Source organism: Panicum virgatum, chromosome 1N (genome assembly GCF_016808335.1).
Source record: "Panicum virgatum strain AP13 chromosome 1N, P.virgatum_v5, whole genome shotgun sequence".
NCBI classification, from domain to species: Eukaryota; Viridiplantae; Streptophyta; class Magnoliopsida; order Poales; family Poaceae; genus Panicum; species Panicum virgatum.
In genome coordinates, this window is record NC_053145.1 from 38,410,830 (window position 1) to 38,434,387 (window position 23,558).

At 44.7% G+C, this 23,558-nt stretch overlaps 1 protein-coding gene across 2 annotated transcripts; it reads right to left on the bottom strand.

Moving 5' to 3' along the window:
- Window positions 1-12,711: 12,711 nt before the first annotated feature.
- Window positions 12,712-22,241, bottom strand: LOC120655773 (protein ROOT HAIR DEFECTIVE 3). Of its 2 annotated transcripts, XM_039933740.1 has the most exons (23): window positions 22,007-22,241; window positions 20,952-21,101; window positions 20,784-20,850; window positions 20,571-20,673; window positions 18,782-18,852; window positions 18,639-18,702; window positions 18,462-18,527; window positions 18,273-18,320; window positions 17,945-18,007; window positions 17,814-17,870; window positions 17,564-17,722; window positions 17,419-17,487; window positions 17,236-17,327; window positions 16,526-16,604; window positions 15,624-15,786; window positions 14,818-14,942; window positions 14,473-14,735; window positions 14,298-14,394; window positions 14,054-14,215; window positions 13,872-13,976; window positions 13,597-13,691; window positions 13,410-13,506; window positions 12,712-13,326 (listed from the first exon to the last, which is right to left on the bottom strand). In XM_039933740.1, exons 2-23 carry the CDS (start codon window positions 21,097-21,099, stop codon window positions 13,102-13,104), a joined length of 2,418 nt encoding a protein of 805 aa, XP_039789674.1. In that variant the 5' UTR covers window positions 21,100-21,101; window positions 22,007-22,241; the 3' UTR covers window positions 12,712-13,101. The 2 variants fall into 2 exon arrangements, with proteins under 2 accessions (XP_039789674.1, XP_039789675.1); XM_039933741.1 differs by lacking the exons at window positions 18,782-18,852; window positions 20,952-21,101; window positions 22,007-22,241.
- Between the last annotated feature and the right edge of the window lie 1,317 nt (window positions 22,242-23,558).

Consider the following 23,558-nt stretch of genomic DNA (forward strand, 5'->3'; position numbering starts at 1 on the left):
CCGTGAAATCCTCTGCGCAATGGGGAGGGATCTATGTTTAATAAATTCGATATAGTTGGGTACTGTGGATGTTAATATTTTTTTCTACAAAATAGTTAAAGTTGGAGATGTTTGACGTAGTGCAAAAAACAACATATTTTGAAACAGGTGGAGTATTTGTGTTTATAGACATGACAACTTTAAAGAGAATGATATTATACAAAGGATTAGGGGTACAATATTTTGAACTCTCTTGACTCTTTTTCATAGAACGAGCTCTCTTCTTCACAAATTGATCTAGCTCCTAATTCAAACAAGAAACATTCCGATGCTTGAAGAATGTGAATATTTAGGACAAATATTTGGATAAACAAAAGAGAGTGTTTTGGGAATACAACATACCTACAAAATTGATGGAATAGAAAAATTTGTACAACATGCGAAAATCGTGGCAATCTGTGGGAGGGCAAAGAGGACGAGGAGTATGGGAGGGGCAAAAGTGGTGGGGATAATTTCCTAATCTGATCCGTTCCAGATCCGAATTTTACCAGTATGAGCATGTGTTCTTATATCCATATGGATATGGATAATCCCAATCCAATTATGTGTGCTTGCGGAGTAGGATATGGTATTAGCAAAATTTGATGGGTATGAATTATCCAATAATTGAACTTGGATCATCTGATCTTTATAATGGGATATCCAACTAGGTTAGGGAGCCCGATACAATCAAATGTGAAGTTTTTTTTACACTTAGATGTCATCCTACGTCTTTGAATTGTCATATTATCTATACTATAAAGATTGAAAATAATTGAAAACTTTTCTCACTCATATTGGGTCCACCTTACCCCTCATGCTGGACCCACCTATCAGGGCTGAAGGAGGTGGGAGGGGTGGAGACCCATAAAAATCGCATGTTAGGGGAGGTGAATCCTAAATGGAGAGGCTTAAATCGAGAGCCCCCCAAATATGGAAAAATGAGGTAATTACAAGATGAAGAAGCCATACAGGGAAAGAAGAAGAAAAGTAACAAATCCAAAAAAAAGTAACTCCACCTTCTCCGATCATCTACTCCATCTCCAGCGGGTTGTGGGCGTGGCGGGCGGCGGCGGGGTCGCTGCCGGCCGGGGTGGCGGCGGAGGCCGGCGGCCTTAGGGTTTGGGGTTCGGGTTGGGGGAGCTTCCATGGCCGGCGGCTTTAGAGGGATGGCCGTGGGCGGCGGCCGGCCCGGCGAAGAAGGCGGGTTGTGGGCGGCGAGACCGGCGGCGATGGCGCCGCCGGCCGGGTGGTGGTGGACAACCGGTGGGCAGAGTCGGTGGCGGGGGCGAGCGGTGGAGGCGAACAGGAAGGAAGCAGAGGGGATGGGTTCGAGCGGCGGTCCTCGCCGGCGGCAACGCCGGCGAGGGGGAGGTCGGCGGCAGGGCGGGGGCTCCCGTGCAGATCTGGCCGGAGAGGAAGAGAAGAAAGGGGAGGGGAAAGGGAAGGGGAAGAGAGGGCGGTCCTCGTCGGCGTCGGAGGCGACGCCGGCTAGGGGGAGGTCGGCGGCGGAGCGGGGGCGGAGCAAGGAGCAAGGTCGGGCGGAGGAGACGAGAGATGGAGGGGTCGGTGAAGACGGAGGAAGACGAGAAGCGGAGGGGGGTCTCCACGGAACCTTATCCGGAGACCCCTCTCCGCGTAGAAGCCTCCATTAGGAGATGTTTCTGTCAAAAAGTTAATTTTTTTTCTCACCCGATAGTTCCTTACCCGCCTACGCGTACCCGCTCTCGTCAGCAATCCGAAAAGCAGCCGTTCGCTCACTTCCCGCTGCTCCACACGGCCTCGGCGCCGCCGCGGGTCTTGCCTCCTCCGCGCGGCCTCCACCACCGTGTTGCTGCAGCCGTTTTCTTCTCCCTTCCGTGGGTCTTCCCTCCTCCGCGCCACCGCGTCGCCGTCCCCGCTCCTCTCCATCCAGGTCATCGTGGGAGCACTTTGGCGACAAGTATATGATTACCTCTTCAAGGTGATGCTCGTCGGCGACTCCGGCATAGGGAAGTCCAACCTGCTCTCCCACTTCACCAAGAATAGCTTCGCCCTCGACTCCAAGACCACCATCGGCGTCGAGTTCGCCACCCGCACCACCCTCCAGATCCGCCGATTCTGCTATTTACACCTCTCCCCTCCCCTGTCTCTTTCTGTTCCGGTTCTTTGCTTGAGCAAGCTCTAATGTATAATCATAAGTTCTTCGTCATTATTGTTTTGACTTTGCGGGGTAGATTCGGTTCCTTGCTTGGATGTCCTGTTTGGGCGATGGGCGTTCTTGGCTTGCAGGTTGCAACTCCATGGAAATTAACCTCGTTGGAATTTATAATTTGCTGAAGCTATGCGTATGGTGCTGGGATCCTTGGCTTCAGATACCGCTAGGAGAAGTCGCCTTTTGCATCTACAGTTGGTTCTGTTCCCTGCATCGCATGGTGGCGCTTTCTGAACTTCTCTGCAATGGGTGTGCTGGTGGCCACAGATTAGTCTACAAATTCAATTGGATGCCAGTTTTTTTTCCCTACGGCAAATAAATGAGTATAGCGGCAGCTTGTCGATTTTTTTTGTTTTCATTCCAGTTTATACTAAATAATGAATGCAACAATTTACAGGTTGCACATACAGAGTCTTGTTAACTTGTACATGTGGTTTTGGCAAACTATTATTGTTTGATTTGGTTTTGATGACAGTTAATGTGGAGGGGTGCCAGTTTTACTTAGGTGCGGGTCAAACTTTGAGATTTTTGGGGTCTACTAGCTCTTGGTTTTACGTTATTTGTCATCCAATCTGGATAGGTCTATTCTGATATTTCAGGAACATCAGAATATGTTTGTCCAATGTTTTCTACCATGTTCCCAATTTAAACTTATTCTTGCCTACTAGAACATCATCTACTTGTGCTGCAACTAAAAATGGTGAGTAAGCATCCATCTTTTATTGATTCACATGATATGCTTGGTTACCCATCTGATCTTGATGGAATTCTATTATCTTTGGCAAGCTTTCTTATTTAAATTATGCACAATTCTTCCCAAGTCCCTCGGTACCTAACCTCCGAAATATAGAGTTCTAATATTTAAACCCCTATTCCTATATCTTTAAGCCTCGACCGCTTAATTGTTTTAGCTCCATTTCTATTGCAATAGGTTTGTATCGAACTAAGTTACGAGATAGCAGTGACGTCTATCATGGTATATGTGTGCATTTTCAAATCAAGACAGACAAATCACGTGCGTGTTGCACGTGCGTCTATGCTAGTGATCCATAAAAAGCTAAGCATGATTATTCGAAATATTTTAGTCTGCTTCCACTCTGATACCGATACAAGCCTATACCATCTTCGATATTTGAAAAAAAAAATCCATATGCGTAACCACGTCCATGTAATATCCGCTCTGAAATAGATTAAAAAATATGGATTAGGATATGAAACATATGGATAGCATGTTTAGACTTTCTAATTAAGACCCAACTGGGTGTAGGGAAACGGGGTAGGCTACGCTAGCATCACTACCGCATATACCCAAGATACTTGCGAGTAGAAGATCATAGATCGTTACCACTAGACGTGCAGCGCAGCAGAAGAAGTCGCGCGTCGATGTAGAGGGAGTAGTCGATCACGTCCCACGAACCGAGCTCCTCGTACTTGATCCCAGCAGCCGATCAGCGCAGCAGTCGTAGCAGCGCCTCCACGGAGTCCACACGTACGGGGATGAAACGCCGGGCGTCGGTGTGCTAGCACCGCACGCACGGCATGGGCGGCGGCCGAGAGAGAGAGGGAATGGCGGCGGCTAGGAGGTGGCGCGGCTTACAGGGGTGTCGCCCCCTAGCCCCTCCCTCGTATATATAGGGCGTACTAATGGGCTTCTATCTCATAGGCCCATTAGTAACCCTAATCCCTCTTGGATCAATATCCTCTTGGGCCTTTAAACCGTATTGTGATGATGGGCTCTTGGGCATATCACCAACAATCTCCCACTTGCACTAGAGACAATCATATAGGCAAGCTTTCCAACATTCCAAACCCCTTAAGTGTGTGACCCGTTAGGTTCATGTGTAGGTGGTCGTGATCGGAAATCATTTCCGAATCACAAGTCAATAGCGGCACCTAGCAGGGCATAGTGACTCACAAATACACATAAAGATCATATCGGCCGAACCTTAGATATACTCATACACCGATCCCTTTGCCACACGATACCAGTTAAGCTCAAAGTGAGATGCGTGCCACCTTTGTGATAGCTCGACCATTCTCTCGATCTAATAGTGGATTCTATTCATAACTAACCTTTAGTCATCATGATTAACTCTTTAATCACTTTGGCATGGCCATGCACTTTCAAATCCAACTATCTCGAGGGGCCCAGAGATATCTCTCCCGTTATCTAGGAGGGGTAAATTCCATCTTGATCCGCTCACATCCCATTCCATGTTTCATGACACACCTGTAAGCTACTTTTGTAACTACCCAGTCACGGAGTAGTGTTTAGCAGCCCCAAGATGCACCACTACACACAGTGAGAAACAATGGCGATCTCAGGTCTAAGGATCCAGTAGGTATAACACTCAAGAACAACTGATGGCACATACAAAATAACAATCCCAACATTGTCTTGGAGTGGGTCAATCCAACACCATGTTCACTAACATGTGTCCACATCATTAATCCGATATCTCCATATCCATGATCCGTGAAACATGATCATCAATTAATGCATGTGCTAGTCTCAACGTCGTTGTTGTCCCACACAACGACATAAACTAGGGATAATTTAGAATCATATCATTGTCAACAAAGAGTTTCACGAACAAGTCACATACTTAATAATCAATGTAAAAAATAATCATCCATGGAACAAATAACAATTATTTATCATTACATAAACATACTCATGACACAAAAATCTCCCACGCACACTAGAATCACTTATGTAAGTATCTAATACCCATAGATCTCATGTGCGCCTCATGCTTTGGTTGTGGGAGAGGCTTCGTCAACGGATCAGCAACGTTTGAATCCGTGTGCACTTTGCAAACCTTCACATCACCACTCTCAACAAAGTTACGGATGAGGTGATACTTCCGCAGTATATGTCTGGACTTTTTAGTTGTTCTAGGCTCCTTTGCTAGTGCAATGGCACCACTATTATCACAATAGAGGTCCACTGGACTGGACGCACTAGGAACAACACCCAAGTCAGAAACAAACTTTCTGATCCAAACAGCTTCTTTTGCAGCTTCGGAAGCTGCAATATACTCGGCCTCTGTCGTCGAATCAGCCATCGTATCTTGCTTGGAACTTTTCCAGCTCACTGCCCCACCATTGAGGCAGAAAACAAAACCGGATTGCGATTTGGAGTCATCTTTGTCTGTTTGAAAACTAGCATCGGTGTAACCCTTTACAAGGAGCTCATCTTCGCCTCCAAATATTAGGAACATATCCTTAGTTCTTCTCAAGTACTTAAGGATACTCTTTACAATTGTCCAGTGAGCTTCACCGAAATCTGACTGATACCTGCTCGTAACACTTAGAGCAAAGGAAACATCTGGGCGCGTGCAAAGCATAGCATACATGATCGACCCTATGGCTGAAGCATAAGGAATCGTACTCATCCTCTTATGCTCATCAGGTGTCGTAGCACACTGACTCTTGCTTAGAGTAATGCCATATGACATTGGCAAGAAACTTTTCTTGGAATCTTGCATATTGAACTGATTCAATATCTTGTCAATGTACGTGTCTTGGCTTAATCCAATTAGCCTTTTTGATCTATCTCTATAGATCCTAATACCCAGAATATAAGCTGCCTCTCCTAAATCCTTCATCAAAAAACTCTTTTTTAATGAGGTTTTAACGGCTTCAAGCATTGGAATATCATTTCCGATCAGTAATATGTCATCCACATATAGGACTAGAAACACAAGTGCGCTCCCACTAGCCTTTTTGTAAACGCAAGGCTCATCTTCATTCTTGATGAAGCCAAACCCTTTAACTACTTCATCAAAACGAATATTCCAACTCCGAGATGCTTGCTTCAATCCATAGATGGACCTCTGAAGCTTACATATTTTCCCAGCATTTTTATGATCGACAAAACCTTCAGGTTGTGTCATATACACATCCTCACTTAGATGTCCATTAAGGAAAGCGGTTTTGACATCCATTTGCCATATCTCATAGTCATAATATGCGGCAATTGCTAGGAGAATCCGAACAGACTTTAGCATTGCGACGGGCGAAAAGGTTTCCTCATAGTCAACACCTTGAATTTGTCGGAAACCTTTCGCAACCAATCGTGCCTTATAGATGTGAACATTTCCATCCATGTCTAATTTTTTCTTAAAAATCCACTTACAGTCGACAGGTCTCATACTGTCAATTTGATCGACCAAGTTCCAAACTTGATTATCATGCATGGATTTTAACTCGGATTCCATGGCTTCAAGCCATTTGTCGGAGTCGGGTCCCATCATTGCTTCTTTGTAGGTCAAGGGCTCATCATTTTCCATCAATAATACGTGGCGCTCCTCCGTAATAAGGAGGTTGAGCTTGTCAGTAGCGCGACGTACCCTTATAGACCTTCGTGGGGCTGGTGCCTCAACTACGGGTTGTGCAACATCTTGCACATCCCGTGGATGTTCAGTGGTTGCTGAAACACTTTCGGGTGTTTCCTGAATTTCTTCAAGTTGCACCTTGCTCCCACTAAATTCTTTTGAGAGAAACTCCTTTTCTAAGAAAACACCATTGCGAGCGACAAACACTTTGCCTTCCGCCTTATTGTAAAAATAATATCCTTTGGTTTCCCTAGGATACCCCACAAAGAAGCATTTGTCTGACTTTGGAGTGAGCTTATCTGACATCAAACGTTTGACATAAGCCTCACATCCCCAAACTTTGAGAAAAGATAATCCGGGACGCTTCCCAGTCCATATCTCATATGGTGTTTTCTCAACAGACTTACATGGAACCCTATTCAGTGTGAACGCAGCAGTTTCAAGAGCATAACCCCAAAATGACAATGGAAGATCAGCTTGGCTCATCATGGACCTAACCATGTCCAACAAGGTTCGGTTCCTCCGTTTGGATACCCCATTCCTTTGAGGCGTTCCGGGCAGAGTTAGCTGCGGAATAATTCCACATTGCTTCAAATGATCACCAAATTCAAGGCTCAAATATTCTCCTCCACGATCAGATCGCAGAAATTTAATTGTCTTGCCTAATTGATTTTGTACTTCATTCTGAAATTCTTTGAACTTTTCAAACGATTCATACTTGTGCCTCATTAAGTAGATATAGCCATATCTACTAAAGTCATCAGTGAAAGTAATGAAGTACTGAAAACCACCTCTGGCTATTGAGCTCATTGGTCCACATACATCGGTATGTACAAGTCCCAACAAGTCACTCGCCCTCTCACTATGACCAGTGAAACGAGCTTTGGTCATCTTTCCAAGCAAACAAGACTCACATGTGTCAAATGATTCAAAATCAAATGAGCTTAATAATCCATCTTTATGGAGTTGTTCAATGCGCTTCTCATTTATATGACCTAAGCGACAATGCCAAATAAAAGTGGGATTCAAATCATTTGGTCTAAGCCTCTTAGTATTAATGTTACAGACAGATTTATCCTCAAGATCAAGAACATATAATTCATTCACCAATGGACAATGAGCATAAAAAATACCATTGCAAAAAATAGAACAACGTTTGTTCTCTATTACAATCTTAAAATCATCAACTTCTTCCAAACATGAAGAAGAAATAATGTTCTTGCTCAAAGCAGGAATGCAATAAAAATTATTTAATTCCAAAACTAATCCGGAGGGTAGAGACAAGTGGTAGGTGCCGACCGCCAACACCGCAACCTTTGCGCCATTGCCGACACGAACGTCCAACTCGCCTCTTGCAAATCTTCTAGTCTCACTTAGACCCTGCAACGATTTGCAAGTGTGAATCATCGATCCAGTATCAAATACCCATGATTCACTAGAAGATAATGCAATATTTATTTCTATAACATTTATACCTGAAGTTGAAGTCTCACTTCCTTTCTTCTTCTTCTTTTCTTCCAAGTACTTCTTGCAGTTCCTAGACCAATGTCCTTTTTCATGACAGTGGAAGCATTCATCCTCAGAAGTAGGGCCAGATTTGGCCTTAGGTGCTGGCTTTAGCTTAGAGCCCGAGGACTCACCACCGGAACTCTTTTCCTTGCCTTTACCTTTGGGATTAGGAGGCGTCCAACACTTCCTCTTTTTGTTCCCCTTCTGAATCATCATCACATGATTGGGATTCTTCTTAATGCTCTCCTCTGCTGTCTTTAGCATCCCATGCAACTCACTCAATTTTTTATCCAAGCCATTCATCTGAAAGTTCATGATAAAAGGCTCATAGCTCGCCGGGAGCGACTGCAGAATAACATCAATAGCCAAGTCTTGGTGAAGTTCAGAACCAAGTCTGTCCAAAGTCTCAATGTAACCAATCATTTTGATCACATGAGGACTGACTGGGCTACCTTCTGGCAGCTTGCACACAAACAAGGACTTTGAGATATTGAACCTCTCAGTCCTGGCTTGGTTCTGAAACATCCCACGCAGCCCCTCGATCATGGTGTGAGCATCCGCATGCTCATACTGCTTCTGCAGATCAGGGGACATGGTGGCGAGCATCAGACAACTGACATCAAGTGAGTCATTGCAGTGCTTCTCATAAGCTCTGCGATCAGCAGCAGTTGCATTGTCAGGGAGATCATCAGGATATGGCTGCTCAAGAACATACTCCTTTTTTCTCTTATCTGAGAACAATTCTCAGGTTGCGGTACCAATCAATAAAGTTTGTTCCATTCAACTTTTCTTTCTCAAGACCAGAACGCAAATTGAAAGCGGAATTATTACTGGCAGACATGATCTACAACATTAAAGTAAAGCAAGATTTCAGCATTAAGTTTATGTAAAGACTTTCATTAACTGACTTAACAAAAGACAACCTACTATATCAAAGTCATCTTCCCTCTAATGAGATACAGTGGTTCAAGATCCATAATCACTAAAATTCTAGTGAGCTTTAGCATCACGGCTAGAAAAGTAGTGATACAAGTAAGTAACAAATTACTAATCACATCTCTATGCGACTCTTGTTTGTTGGGTGGCATCCAATGCCCCGGCCCCAACCCTATGCCTTAAAGCCCAAAGCTGTTTTGATAGCTTTGCTGAGTAAACTAATACTATGCTTGTGAATGTCCAACATCCACCTTATACAAAAGTGATAGCTGAGGGTACTCTACTTTGGTAAACCTACCACACAACGATTAAAATTTATAGGTGCAGCTATTGGTAAAAAGGCATAAAAAACTCAACCTTTTCTGAGGGAAGCTATTCTATCATGATTAAAGCATCCACCATATGTAAAAGCATGAAAGAATAGTATGACAGGAAAATAAACATCACAGGCATATAATCATATTATAATGTGAATAGTATGGCCTCTTGCATCACAATGGGCTCCATCGCCATGGCTCCAAGGTGACCTCCATTGCCATCCGTCCTGTCTTGTGTGATCATCATCGCCATCATGATTGAAGCCTCCATGAAAAGATACTAAGCTACTACATCTAATAGCTAGTGAAATAATTACATGAGGATTCAAACATCACAAGTCGACATGCAGGTCGTTATACAATAATGGTGCAACCTCAACCCGGTTGTGTTAACTTGCGACACGCAGGCCGCACAAATCATCACATACATCATCACATGACATTGAGACCATACCATTCACATCACACCCTGCAAAAACAAGTTAGGCGTACGACGTGTTCTACCAAAGTAGCGCTTAGGAAGCCGCTACAGCGAGAAAGCTACACGGAATTACACAGATCGCATCTATGGAATCCCTATGAAAATCTCATCAGAGTGATCGCATCACCTCAAATCCGAGCCATTCATAATGCCCCAATTTTCACTAGGTCAATCACATTGACCGTGCAAACTTTGCACTTGAGAAGACTGCATCTACACATGACCTCGATCTGTTGGTTCAATCTGCTGACTATGCACACAGTTAGTCCCTGATGGTGATTCCAGCTGGTAGGGACATGTCGTATGCATAACAGAGAAAGAACACGAACTAATCTTTTGTCACATGCCGCGCAATCAACTCGCTCCAGTTTTAACCCCTTATGACCAATTGATCTAATCAAACCGTGCAAAAGTAATAGATTCAATCTACTACAATAACATATCACCTATATGCTAATGATCCAGACCAAAAACTACGCAAGATGGCTCTGGTACCACTGTTGGGAAACGGGGTAGGCTACGCTAGCATCACTACCGCATATACCCAAGATACTTGCGAGTAGAAGATCATAGATCGTTACCACTAGACGCGCAGCGCAGCAGAAGAAGTCGCGCGTCGATGTAGAGGAAGTAGTCGATCACGTCCCACGAACCGAGCTCCTCGTACTTGATCCCAGCAGCCGATCAGCGCAGCAGTCGTAGCAGCGCCTCCACGGAGTCCACACGTACGGGGATGAAACGCCGGGCGTCGGTGTGCTAGCACCGCACGCACGGCATGGGCGGCGGCCGAGAGAGGGAGGGAGGGGCGGCGGCTAGGAGGTGGCGCGGCTTACAGGGGTGTTGCCCCCCTAGCCCCTCCCTCGTATATATAGGGCGTACTAATGGGCTTCTATCTCATAGGCCCATTAGTAACCCTAATCCCTCTTGGATCAATATCCTCTTGGGCCTTTAAACCGTATTGTGATGATGGGCTCTTGGGCATATCACCAACACTGGGATCTTGCCCCCGCGTCGCTCTTGCGGCGACTCGGGCGGCGGCACCCAACAACGCTGCCAGGGGCTCCTCCGACGGCCCTCCATGATCCTGCCGCCGCCGGAGTTCGACGTCGGAAGCTTGGCTTGAGACGAGGATGGCCGGTGGCAAGGATCTGTTCGCATCAACGCAGGCTCAAGGAGGGCAGTGGCGGGGTAGTCCTCCCCTTCATGGTGAGGTTGTCACGCGAGGGGATCCCCTGATTTTTTGTCGGTGTGGATGCTCTGATGGCGATCCGACAGGTTTGCGCTGCTGCTTCTGTTCGCCGGCGTGGGAGCCTCTGGGATCGGGTCCGTTCGTGGCTGCCGCTCTCATCCGGATCGGACGGCTGCTTGGCGCCGCCAAGGCGTCGGCGGCCGGGCTGTGGCCAGAAGTGGCAGTGGCGGTGGCTCTTGGTCGCGGCTGTCTTCTCCCTGGCCGGTGGTGCAGGTGGCCGCTGCCTCTTGGCCGGACCTGTGTGCTCCTGTGGCGGCCGGGTTGAGGGGCTGCATGATACTGGATTGTGTCTGTCTTCCTCACGGCTGTAGCTCTCCTGCCGTAGTGGAGGATGGACCGCCCTTGGTAGTGGCACAGATGCATGGCGGTCTCGTTCTTCCCGGCGCCTGGCCATACATCTCGGCTCTCCCGTGTGGTTTGCAATGGGCGGCTTCGAGGTCCCTGATCTAGTGTCGGCTTGGGCGGCGGTGGTGACTCCTCTTCAGCGGATGCGCTTTCGGCTTTGGTGACGGAAGAGCTAGCTCCGGGTTTCGCAACTACTTCTGGTGATGACATCTTCATTTTCATCTGTGTTCTTCATATATTCTAGAGATTCGAGTCACTTTGGTTTCAATTCGCGGATTCTCATACTCGAAGACGAATTCTATCTGCACATTGTTCCGGTGGATTATGCACGTGTACCTATTGGCTACTCTGTAGCATGGTATCGCGAGAGACAAGGCTACAGATGGTTTGCTTGAATTGGAGTTCATGGCAGATCGAAGCGGGCCAAGTCTGGTCTATATGAAAGCATTGGCTTGGTAAGAAGGTGGAAGCAGTACCGAGTGACTTCGTTTTTGTGGTACTTGTATCGATTAATTGCCTCTGGGAAGAAATTTCTTGGTCTAACCTTAACTGGTTGTACCTGGCAATGGCCTTGTTGAAGTCATTGTTTGGATTCCGATAAATGGCTCCCTCGGGTGAAAACCTTTGAGCTTGGCTTTGTTGGTTGGGTCACTGCAATGATAGTGCATGCGCGTGTCGTTTTCTCGTTGGAGGCATTGTCTTCGGGAGTATATTTCATTGTCCAGGTGATGCTATGGTTGTGGAGGGTTGAAGGTGAAGTTGCATGTTGTAGTTTGCTGCGATATGATTTTTTGGTCATGCCATTCTCCTTTTGTTTTTTATTGGCTGTGTGCATCCTAGTTATGCAGAGGTCACGTTGGTTCTTATATAATTGTATCATCTTAATGTAATTGTCTAAGATCAATTAATGTAATTGTCTAAGATCAATAAAGCTTTCCGTTTAAAAAAATAAAAATATTATGCGCTTTCATCCCTAGTAGAGCTGAAGATTCCCGGGACGGGGGGGGGGGGGGGGGGGGGTACGGGACATTCAGAATCACCTCGTGAATGAGAACGGAAAAATCTCAGTTCTGTTGTACTACGTGAAGATTCCCGGGACAGAGGGGGGACGGGACATTCAGAATCACCTCGTGAATGAGAACGGAAAAATATCAGTTCTGTTGTACTACGTGTAAAATTCACTGCCAATGATAATGAGAGTCAGCACAACATTTCAAACTCCAGCATGCTTCTGCCAGAAAATGCTGTCATTCTGGACAATGAGTATTTGCGATATAAATCATGAACGAGAAATTAATGTAAACCATGGCCATTAGGAACAATAAAATGCAAAAGGCTTTGCATTGCTCTTCTGTTATCGAAGAAAACCCCTAATACATTCACAAAGCAAACTGATGACAGTTCCGAGACATTTACATAGCAACTATGAACAGAGTATAAACATTGTTGCATTTGAATGCGCCGCCGTGTACCCCCTAGCCTGAACTTCTATACAACCATCACAAAGTTATTATACAACGTTGTTACAAACAACTCCAGCCCCAAAATTCATCAAACATCCACGGTGGGCAGCCCCGTGTGATCTCCATACATCATTTTGAGAAGGGAAGCTCACAAAATCCGGAAGGCATTTCAACGTCCATAGGTTCAAGGCCATGTGCAGCCTCAAACTGCAGGGTTGGTTTTCAGCAAAAAGCTATAGACCCGAAAAATCATTTTGCCACCGGGCTTGAATACTCAGGTCCATTCTCTGTCGTGGTTACACTGGACGATCCTGCAGATGTCACATTGCTGTATGAAGAACGATTCGTTGGTTGGAGTTCCATCTCCCTTTGCCTTTCGGGGGCTGCAGGTCTCTGCCCCTCGTCTGCTAATCTCTTCAAAATGTTCATTATTGTGGGGACAAATTTTGTTGACAGTGAAAGGAGGGCCGGAAGCTGTGTACCATTACAAGCATATCAGTTTACAAAAAAATTAGGAGGCCACATAATAGAACAGTAGAAATGATTTGAATACTCACAAATCCATTTTGGAATTCAGTGGCAATGTCTAATTGTACCCAAATGGCCTTCCCAACAAGGAAGACAACAAATATGACACCCAGGTACAGTGGATTCCTGTTATCCAAGTAAAAGCAAGTCAGATCAAAATTGTGAATACTTTAATAAGAATTAATGTATGATTCTGCAAACAGAAAAAAAAAATACTTCAGCAATGTCATAAACTCATTGAATCCAAGAATAGCCATTGCGGCGAGTGCCCATGGAGGTGGCAGCCAGTTGTTGTTCCTCTTATTTGCTTCCTGATGAAGGCAACAGTACATGTTTAGTATCTAGATTTTTGCATATACAATAATGAAATTGAGATTACAGTCAATACTTCCAGAGGACAACAAACAAAATAAAGGACTTCGAGATGAGAGGCACTACAGTTTTTTTGTAGCACATAATGAGCACACGCATAAATGGATATTGTGAGATACCTGAGCAGCTATGGCCTGAGTGACTGTATACTCTGTTTCAGCTTTAAATTGTCTCCACAAAGATTTGCACTGGACAAGGCTGATTAAAGTTTTGTCCTCAGGAACCTGCACATTAATGACATCCCTTTAGCAACACCCAACATATATGTGCTAGAAGAGCATAAATGTAGCATATTCCGAACCCTCTCCCACGAGCTAGAGGCAAGTGGATCGAACGATTGGATACTTCTATCGGTAGTCCCAGGTCTTGCCGTATCAACAAGAGCAAGGGAGAGAGTGTTTTCTATGTTGTCACCATCCTCATCCAACCGAATTGCAGCCAGTGTAGCCAGCAATTTCATGGACTGTAGTAAAATGGGAAAATAATTTTTGAGTTATTAAAACAATTCGTTTATGTTTCAAATATAGTACTGACAATTGACATACAGCTGAACGTGCAGTTTTGGTAATAGCTTTTATATCCTCCTTTCCTGTCCACACCCTTGGCATTGAGTCAGCATCACGACTGAATAACGTTGAGAACCTGCAGCAAAAAAAAATTCAATCTAGTCTTCATACAGAAGATATGTCTCATTCTGTTGCAGATATGCAGTGACCTCACCTGTCCTTCATGCGAATCAAGACCCTTCCAGCCTCTTCCTTTGCCTTTGATTCAACAACGCTTCTTCCATGGTTCTCCAATTTCGCAAGCAATTCTTTCTCAGTTGCTTCATCGAGTTCAAAAGCTGAAAGAGCAGATTCAAGACCTGAAACAGCAGCTTTTGTCTCACGTTGAAGAAGCTTTCTGATGGCCGGCCAGGTATCTTCACTGGCTGAATCTAGCAGAGCTTCAACAGGTTCTGCCAGAGCTTTGGTAAGTTGTGCCTGAAACAACATTCTATGATTAGATAAGGATTCTATGTTCTGTGCTATGACATAAACAGACGATTTCGAAGATGCAAGCAACCTCATATTTGGCACAAAGTTCAGATAATTTTGTGGTACGAACTGAAGCCACATGTGCTTCCATGTCACGCTTAAGCTTATCCTTAACTTTTGAGGGATCCCATTTTACTTGTTGAATAGCAGCATCTGTCAAAGAGAAAGCTCATATGTAACAAGACATATGTTTAGGACTTTAGGTAGAAAAAGGAGTGGGTTCTAAACTAAAACATAACATTATCTAGAATAAGACTTTACTCAAAAGTTTGTGTCCCAATAATATTGCAGGCAGTCAATAATATCTCTATTAGTTTTGAAAACTTAAACACCAACAGCAGATACATATTGTTTCATCGTAAGCCTATCTACAGGTCTTATTTACTCTTCAACTGGCCGGTAGATTCACCAGCAGAACCAGAAACATACCTGCCAATTTGTCAAAATTTCCATACTGAAATGGAGAACAGGAAAATATGCAGCAAGTACTTTCTACTGCTAAATCGTTAGCTCTCCACTGATGACAGTGTTGCAATACATATTACTTCTACAAAGTTAGTCTGCTTGAATTATGGTTGTGGACTCTTGAACTGTAAGTTGTATACTTCTATCCTAAAAAGTGGCTGACTGGATTATAAATTTATACCTAAACACCCATTCAGAGCCCAATTTAATGTTCCCACCACAACCCAGAGTCAACTGACAGGTGATCAACATAACCTTTCTGAAGAAACCATTATAAAAAACAACACAGAGCCTTTTAGTCCCAAGAAAGTTGGGGTAGGCTAAAGAAACTATGAGGAAGTCAATAGATAGCATTCCTGAAACTCATACCTTCAGATCCTTTATCGAACTGTTCTAAGAAAGTCTGCATACAATCACGAACAGCAGAAGCAAATCCCTCCTTTGTTAGGGCCTTGTCAAAGGACTCCTTAAATGCTTCCAAAGTTCTAGTCCGTAAGTGACCCAGAAGCAATTGGTACGCAGGATTGACAAGCTATAGGAGATGAAATAGGCATGTGTTTAGGAATGAAGTCATCCAAAATAATGTTTTAGAGAAACAAAATAAGCAGCACATCAGACTAAATTAGTGATCCAAACTCAGTTACAATCAAGCAAGAAAATCCATTGAGAAATATAAAGTCATGGCAGAAAATGAATATGTGAACGCTCTCAGACTTGACTTAGGTTTAGATGGTAAAATACTTTCACTCTTACACTAATCAGTTCAAAAAAAAGGCAATCAGTACACAGGAAATGAGATCAATATTTGATTTTACATTCAATTCCAGGTAACTAGTGTGGCGTATGTATATGGACTGATTCATGCTCTACACCATAAATACTTGCATCAACTGTTCCTCGTTCCCTCGGTGTATGTATGCCATTTTGGGCAAGAATCTGTTGAATTTTAAATTTGGCTACAAATATAAGCAACTATATCTAGATTCACCTCCTGAAAGCAATACTAATGTCCATCAACCAAAAATACTTCCATCATACTGTATCTCAATACTTTTAACCAACATATCGTGATAGAAAGTAATAGCGAGTTGCCTCTTGGAGTCTGCCATGTCCAAAACAACACACATTTATATACATTATACAGATAGTAAATGTTAGATAGCGAGGACATATATATAAACGGGAGTAAATATGAGGAAGTGAGGTGAGGCGCATCTATAATTTGAGGCAATGGATCAAGTGTCTGTAACAGTATGCAAGGGAGGGACAACCTGCAAGAGTTTAGACTCAAGTTGTTGTCGTTTTGAGGTTCTGACACCTTCGTCAAAATAAATAGCCTCCATGTCATACCTTCAACCAAAGAAGTAAATCTTCAAGTTGCTGTCGCTTTTACAGATAGTACTCGCAATGTATGACAAAAAAATAAACATTGCATTTCTTTTAGATGATAAACTAAGTAATTCATCAATAAGAAAAAGATATGCTTTACAGAATGTTTTATTCCTATGCCAACACCCAACAAGATTGCCATGAGAAGTACATTAGGAATATACAGGGTCCCAAACTAGGATATGGACTCTGCTATTTTGCAGTAATCAGTAAAGATCCTATAGTCCAACCAAGAACCTACGAGACACCTCTCTTGGATAGAGTGGCTAGAATTGGCCTATCTCAACAAGAACAGACTGAAAGCTATGTTTTTAAAGCGTTAAGGCGAGGTAAGGCGAGCGGCGAGCCACTGACGCCTTATCGCCTAGGCGGGCTAAGGCGGACTAAGGCAACACCTTAGGCGAGGCGAGCCACCACCGGCTTGTCGCCTAGGCGACGCCTTGAAAACACTCTGACAGTGTTCTGTTCAGGATCCAACCACCAGCCAGTCTGACTGGTAAATAGCAGGAGCCAGCCATGCATGCTTTCTGACTTTAGGAATACCACAAAAAGAATAAGAGAAAAGACTATGCATAAAGACTAAAGAACTCACTCTGATAAACATCTATCAAGAATGCTGCTGAGTTTCTTCCCAAACCCAGGTACATAGTCATGTTGAACGGCCTCCTCAAATTGTTGCCATTCCTTCATATATAAAAATATTTTAGCATCAGTGAATCAAAAGTTCTATATACCATGTACCAAGCACAATATGCACTTTTAAGTCTATAATCACCTCATCAGCTGTAAAACTGGCAACTTTCTCATTACCAAATTCCTCACAACGCACAGTAGCAACCATAACCTGACCAATCATAGAAGGATATGGCAACATACAAGATGCTGCTAGCTCAAATAAATAAATAGTGGAGGGTACTCACTTTATGAGCAGGTAGATCAAGGTCTTTGTTCTCCTTAATGACCTTCCAAAATTGCTGTGAACTAAAAGAAAAACCTGAAGCTGGCACAACACCACGGCGATCTCCAGCAAGTCCACCAGGAGCAATAGAATGCTGAAATCTAGCTCTTAAATGGGAAACCTTCAGAAAAAAATAATTTAATATTAAGCATAATCGTTGGGACATCAGCAGTAAGCATGTATTTAGTAATTTACATTGTATTTACAACAACCTGCTCTTTGAATAACTCTTCTTTTTCCTCATAACTGGATAGAGCCACAACTTCTACCTGGATGTGGAATTGACATTGAGTAAATCCACCATAAATCATAACAAGAACACGGACTAGGTTAAGAAGTTTACGTTGAAGAATTCACTTAGCGGAGTTTCTTTATGGGCATGGGGTTTAGGAACAGCATCCCATATCTGCATCAAATTGAAAACAGCTCAACCCACAAAAAGGACAATGAAACATCAGCCACAACCAGCGGCGGGCCCAGGGCCCAGTGACCCTAGGCACCTGGCCGGGCTCCGGTGCAACAATTGTAAGATGCTAGCCATCAAATCTATAGTTTGTCAGTTCAATTGGAGATAAGAAGAAACAATTGCCTTGTGATTTGCCCGGGCTCCATTCGAAACCTGGGTCCGCCACTAGCCACAACACATGAAAGATAATCAACTAAGAGAATACCTTCTGAATATCTTCCCTTAGAATCGGTTCAAGATTTTCCAGGGGTGTCTGTTTTAAATAAAAAAATAGCAGACATTAGTTTATGTATACATAACTATATTGGATAGGGAAAAACTAAGAAAGTTAACAGTTGATTAGCAACTTATCGTAGTTCTAGGTAGCCTAACAGGAGCAGTATCAAACACTAACCTTCGATTTGTCACGAATTACAAATAACAACGTTGTTTTACGAGGACTGAACAACCTCATCATGACCTACATAGATAAACAATTCCTGATATGTAATGCCTAGTATACCACCAAAGAATAATAAATAAATAAATAAATAAGATATTAAAATTAAGAGATTTGTTTCAACAAAGTAACCTGGAAAACGGTCTTCAAAAGAGGCTTGTTTGCAGCCTGTTCCCTGCCAATGTCATGACACCACCTATGGAAGGAGGAAAAAACAATTGTTAAATTGCACAGTTAAATAATAGGTCCAACTCTCATCACTTAGCAGAACTTACATATTGATAAGCACAATATCTGAAACAGCCAAAGCAAACAATGCGCTTTGCTTCTCAAAGGCTGTGTCATCCTGACATCAAATAGATGAAGTACAGGTTATACAGGCACAATGAGGAGTAAAAATTTTGCAACACAAAATCTAACAGCATAACCCTGACATCTATGGGCAATATGATGGTTCAGTACAAGCCAATTTCAGCTACAGCTTGTTCACCAATAGGCTGAAGCAAGGATGATATGGTAGATAGAACTAGGGCAAGATAAACCAGTTCACCCTCCCTTGGAGGCTCTGAACTATTTAGGTTTTATATTCTTGTTTGATCTGAACTGATAAGAGGGTGTCTCTTTTATAGAGACGACTAACTTGACCCCTAAGCAAATATCCTAACTTTATGGATCTCACTTATCTCTATCCTAACAAAACAACTAATCCAAGCAATGTTCACGCAGTACAGTACCGCGTGAACAGCAAACCTCTATCCTGTGTCTTCCAATTACAGTCCTACTATCAAAACAAAGGATGAAACAGGCAACACCATGGTTCTTACGGCGGTAAGGCGAGGTATGGCGAGTCACCACCGCCTAGGCGGGCTAAGGCGGCGCCTTAGACCAAAACAAGGGGAGCGCCTTGTCGCCTAGGCGACGCCATGAGAACCATGGGCAACACATTGTTTGGCTTATTTAAGAAGCTGGTGTCCTTCCATAAAAAAAATTAAGATAAGATAAGCTCAAATGTTATCCTAAACATTAAACGGTAAACAGTCGGTCACCCTTTGTTTAGTGTTTAGGCCGTTTAAACGTTGTTTAAATGGAGTTAAACGGCCTAAACGGTTTGTCTTAGTAACATTAAAATATGCATATTTATGTATGTATATGTCAAATATGCTAGAAAGTCTACATATTTGCACATGTAAAAAGTAACTATTTTTCCAAATAATCTTTTTGGAAGAAATCTAAATCCCACAATATTTCATATACTTACAGTGCTATTTGGTTCGGTATTGACTGTGGTAGTTGTAATCCTCCTATTGACTAAATTATGAATTGAATGATCATTTAGCTTATTTAATCATGATTAACTCAACTCTGTTTAGACGATTTAAACAGATTTTAACGGTTTAAATGGGTTTAAATGGTCCAACTGTTTAATTCACCGTTTAGGACCTAAACGAAACGGGTGACCTCTGTTTACCGTTTAAATGCTGTTTAAACGGACTAAACGGCCGTTTAGGCGAACAGAGGCTCAAATCAATGAGGAAGGCATTGCAGGCTTAGCACTGGATGCGAACGTGAGTATAGGATGGCTTATTGGAGATGCCCAAATGACTTTAAGCATGCAGTTTATGTGGCACTGCTAGCAAAATTTCGAATTAATGTTATTAAAACAGGCCTGGTAGCACAAATAATCAGCAAGTTACTTTTGCTGGTACCCACCCAAAATGAAAGGCAAGAAAGGTTATTGACACAAGAATACAATTTGGCAGCTCTGCCCATTAGAGCTTAAGAACTGTGCTACTACTTCTGTATTGATCATTCCTACATCTATTGTTCGTAATTCTCAATTTAAAGGCTATAAACATCAACACAGATGCATTAAGTTCTAAGTTATATGACATTCATTTGTGTATATAAATCTGATAGGAAACCACATCAAATGTGATTCTCATTACTCACTTCAAGGTCCTACGAGCTACGACAAGTGATAAATATTACCAAGTTTCAGTATATTGGTTCAAATTACCCCCCCACCCACCCAATCATAATTGTCAGTATCTTCATCTTCATTACCTCTCCCCTCTCTCTTCCATCAGTCCCTTCCAAATCCATTACAAGGGTGCATGGTTCAATGTTTTGGGCCTTTGCTAACCATATACCTTTGGTAGTTTGTGACCTGAAAATTTCAAGAATGCTACCAAAGTTACAGACAAGAATAGGTTCCATGAAAACCAGGAAAGTTTGTGCTAAGCAAAGACACAGAAATATAAAATAATAGAAGCATGCCTTCCTTTGAAAGCATCCATCTCCCTAAAATTGGTGCCAAAAAGATGATTCAAAAGTGTACTCTTCCCTGAAAAAAAGAAGTTGAGTCAACAATGAACAATGTAATCAGATAAGAGAAAGTGTTCACTAAACAGTATGGAAAGAACGAGAAAAGGAGAAACCCCATACCACTACTTTGCGGACCCATTATTGACACAACAGCATATGAGAGCCCACATTCACCCAATTTAATTTCCTTCATGAAATTATCCAATCCAGAAACATTGAAGACCCCATCTCCATCGATGAGCTGCGTCGAGAAACATGCATCCCCCATTTCTGTTCAGCAGGGTAGGAATGTATGAAGTAGAAGTATAAGACATCACAGTATAAGCTGGGCAAGGGGCCAGGGCATAAATCCGAGGCAGAGAGAAGATGACTGCAGCATATCACCTGCCTCAAAGATTTCACCAAAAACAAAATGTGACAAAACAAACACACAGCGACACAGAGCTTACAGTAACAATACTCGAAGAAGCCACAAAAGAACGCCGGATATTTTTGGCTTTTAAGGACAAGACCATCAAGTTGAACAGAATGGCAGGCAAGTGTTTGTGCTGTCACCACAAAACAAGCAATGCAGCTTATTGGGCTTACTATTTAAAGGGTGTGTTTGGATCTCAGGCAAAAGTTAGTCTAGTCTTGCTCAGCAACCATTGGCATTTGGTACCGATAGAAAATCCTGGCCTTTGGAGGCAATCTAGCCTGCAGTGGCAAGAAATAGCTTGCCCGGCCAGGCGATTGATTTAGCTCTCCGTTATCAGCAAGCAAGCAGTTACATGAAAGATCGTGTGTTTTGAATGAGCTGCTACACTGAGCAACCAAATAATAGCTCTTGCTTTCATTATTAAAAAAAATAATAGCTCTTGCTTTTGAAAGCTTTGCCTGTGTGAGCTAGGCAAGGTGTGGCCATGATCCACAAGAATAGAAACAAAGTAAATGTCTGTTTACTAGCGTACTAAGTCTGTCAAGTTGAATATCAATGCAGGAGGAGTAAGTCAGGGGCGGACCCAGCATAGGACATGGGTGTACACATATACACAGGATAAATTTTGCAAACGAAATCGAAGTTAGTAGGTAATATATTGTGACTGGATCAGATCCAAATACAAATAGTTACTATTTGTTAGGGTTTGGGGTGCTCCGTCTCGCACAGCAGAAGGAAAGAGAAGGGGCGGGCATACCTGGTGGATGCTCGTCGCCGGCAAAGGGCTGGGCGAAGACGTGACGAGTGGCGCCGCCGCTCGCCCAGTCGTCGCCGCCAGGGAAGGAAGACCAAGGCAGGAGAGTCAAAGAGAAGGGGAAGGGACCTGAGCCGTGACCGTGAGGGGGAGGGCTGTCAGTGTGTGGCGGCGGTGAATGACGGGGACGGATCCGGGCCGGGAATGGGAGCGGAAGTGGAGAGAGTAAAATGGAGATCGGGCAAGACGAAGATGCACCAAACTGAATCTTTTCTTTTTTAAAAAAGAGAGATATTTATTTAATAAAAGATAAAAGAATATATTATATTAAAATGAAATAAAATGGTAAACTACCATGAATTTATTAATAATTGAATAATAGTTAATCAAAATTACCAAAGGGCTATAAACGTATATGCTTACTTTCATTGCGACATGGAATATACTAGGATGGCAGGCGCGCTACGCTATGGCTGGGCATTCGGGTAACCCGAAAATTTCGGGTCGGGCTTTTCGGGTTTTGAAAATCGATACCCGAAATTTGCCCGAAATAACAAAAACCCGACATTTCGGGTACCCGAAAATTCGGGTTCGGGTTCGGGTAATCCCCGAACTACCCGATATCAAGAGGGCCGACAAAGGGCGGGGCGTCGGCGGTGCGGTGAGGGCAGGGCGTCGGCGGTGCGGTGAGGGCGGGCCGCGGGGGCGTCGGCGGCGGGGCCGGGGGCTGGGCGTCGGCGGCGGGGCCGGGGGCTGGGCGTCGGCGGCGCGGTGGGGGCGGGCTGCGGGGGCGTCGACGGGCCGTGGGGGCATCCGTGGCGTGGCGGGGGCGACGGCACCGGCGGGGCAGGGGCGGCGGACCGTCCGGGGTGGAGGCGCCGCGGGAGACGGGCGGGGCGGAGGCGTCAGCGGGCGGCCGGCGGGGGCGGGGGCGGGGGCGGGGCGGGACCATGCCGCAGGGGCCTCTGCACGCCACCGCGGCCGGGATCCGCTCGCCCCGCGCCCCTTGGAGCAGGGGAGGCTTGCCCCACCCCACACCCGCGCCGGCCGGCGCAGCTCCTCGGCCCGGCGCAGGTGAGGAGGCCGCAGCTCCTCGCCCGCCGGCCTGGCGCAGAGGGAGCCGGTGAGGCGGCCGCCCCGACGGCCACTGCGGCGAGGGCGAGATCCGGAGCCGGCTCGCCTGCTCGCCGGGGAGGGAGAGGAAGGAGTGGGAGGCGCCAGATGCCTCCATGGATCCAGTCGGAGAAGAGGAGAAGGGGGCGGCACTGGATCCGGCCGCCGGGGGTCGCCGCGAGCAAGGGGGTCGCCTCGAGTAGCACCGTCGGAGGAAGTAGGCCGTGGTCGCGTGCGGTGGCGCGGCGGCGGCCGGTGGGCGAGGGGCGGTGGCGCGGCGGCGGTCGGCGGGCGAGGGGCGCTGGTGGCCTGGGCGACTCGCGAGTCGCGACTCGGGTGTAGTGGCGGCGTGACTGACTGGGGGTGTGGGGTGGGCTGTGCGCCTGGCCGGCAGCGGCAGTGTAGGTTAGGTTTAAGGGTTTCGTGGGCTGGGCTGCAAGTG

What these genes read in the sequence shown, in the direction of transcription:
- LOC120655773 (XM_039933740.1), bottom strand. Translation starts at nt 21,099, where the DNA reads ATGGGGGATGCATGTTTCTCGACGCAGCTCATCGATGGAGATGGGGTC. An exon ending in TTTTGAAGACCGTTTTCCAG is followed by an intron (nt 18,528 to 18,638) that starts GTTACTTTGTTG and finishes TTATCTATGTAG; the next exon opens with GTCATGATGAGGTTGTTCAG. An exon ending in TTGAGTCTAAACTCTTGCAG is followed by an intron (nt 15,787 to 16,525) that starts GTTGTCCCTCCC and finishes CATCTCCTATAG; the next exon opens with CTTGTCAATCCTGCGTACCA.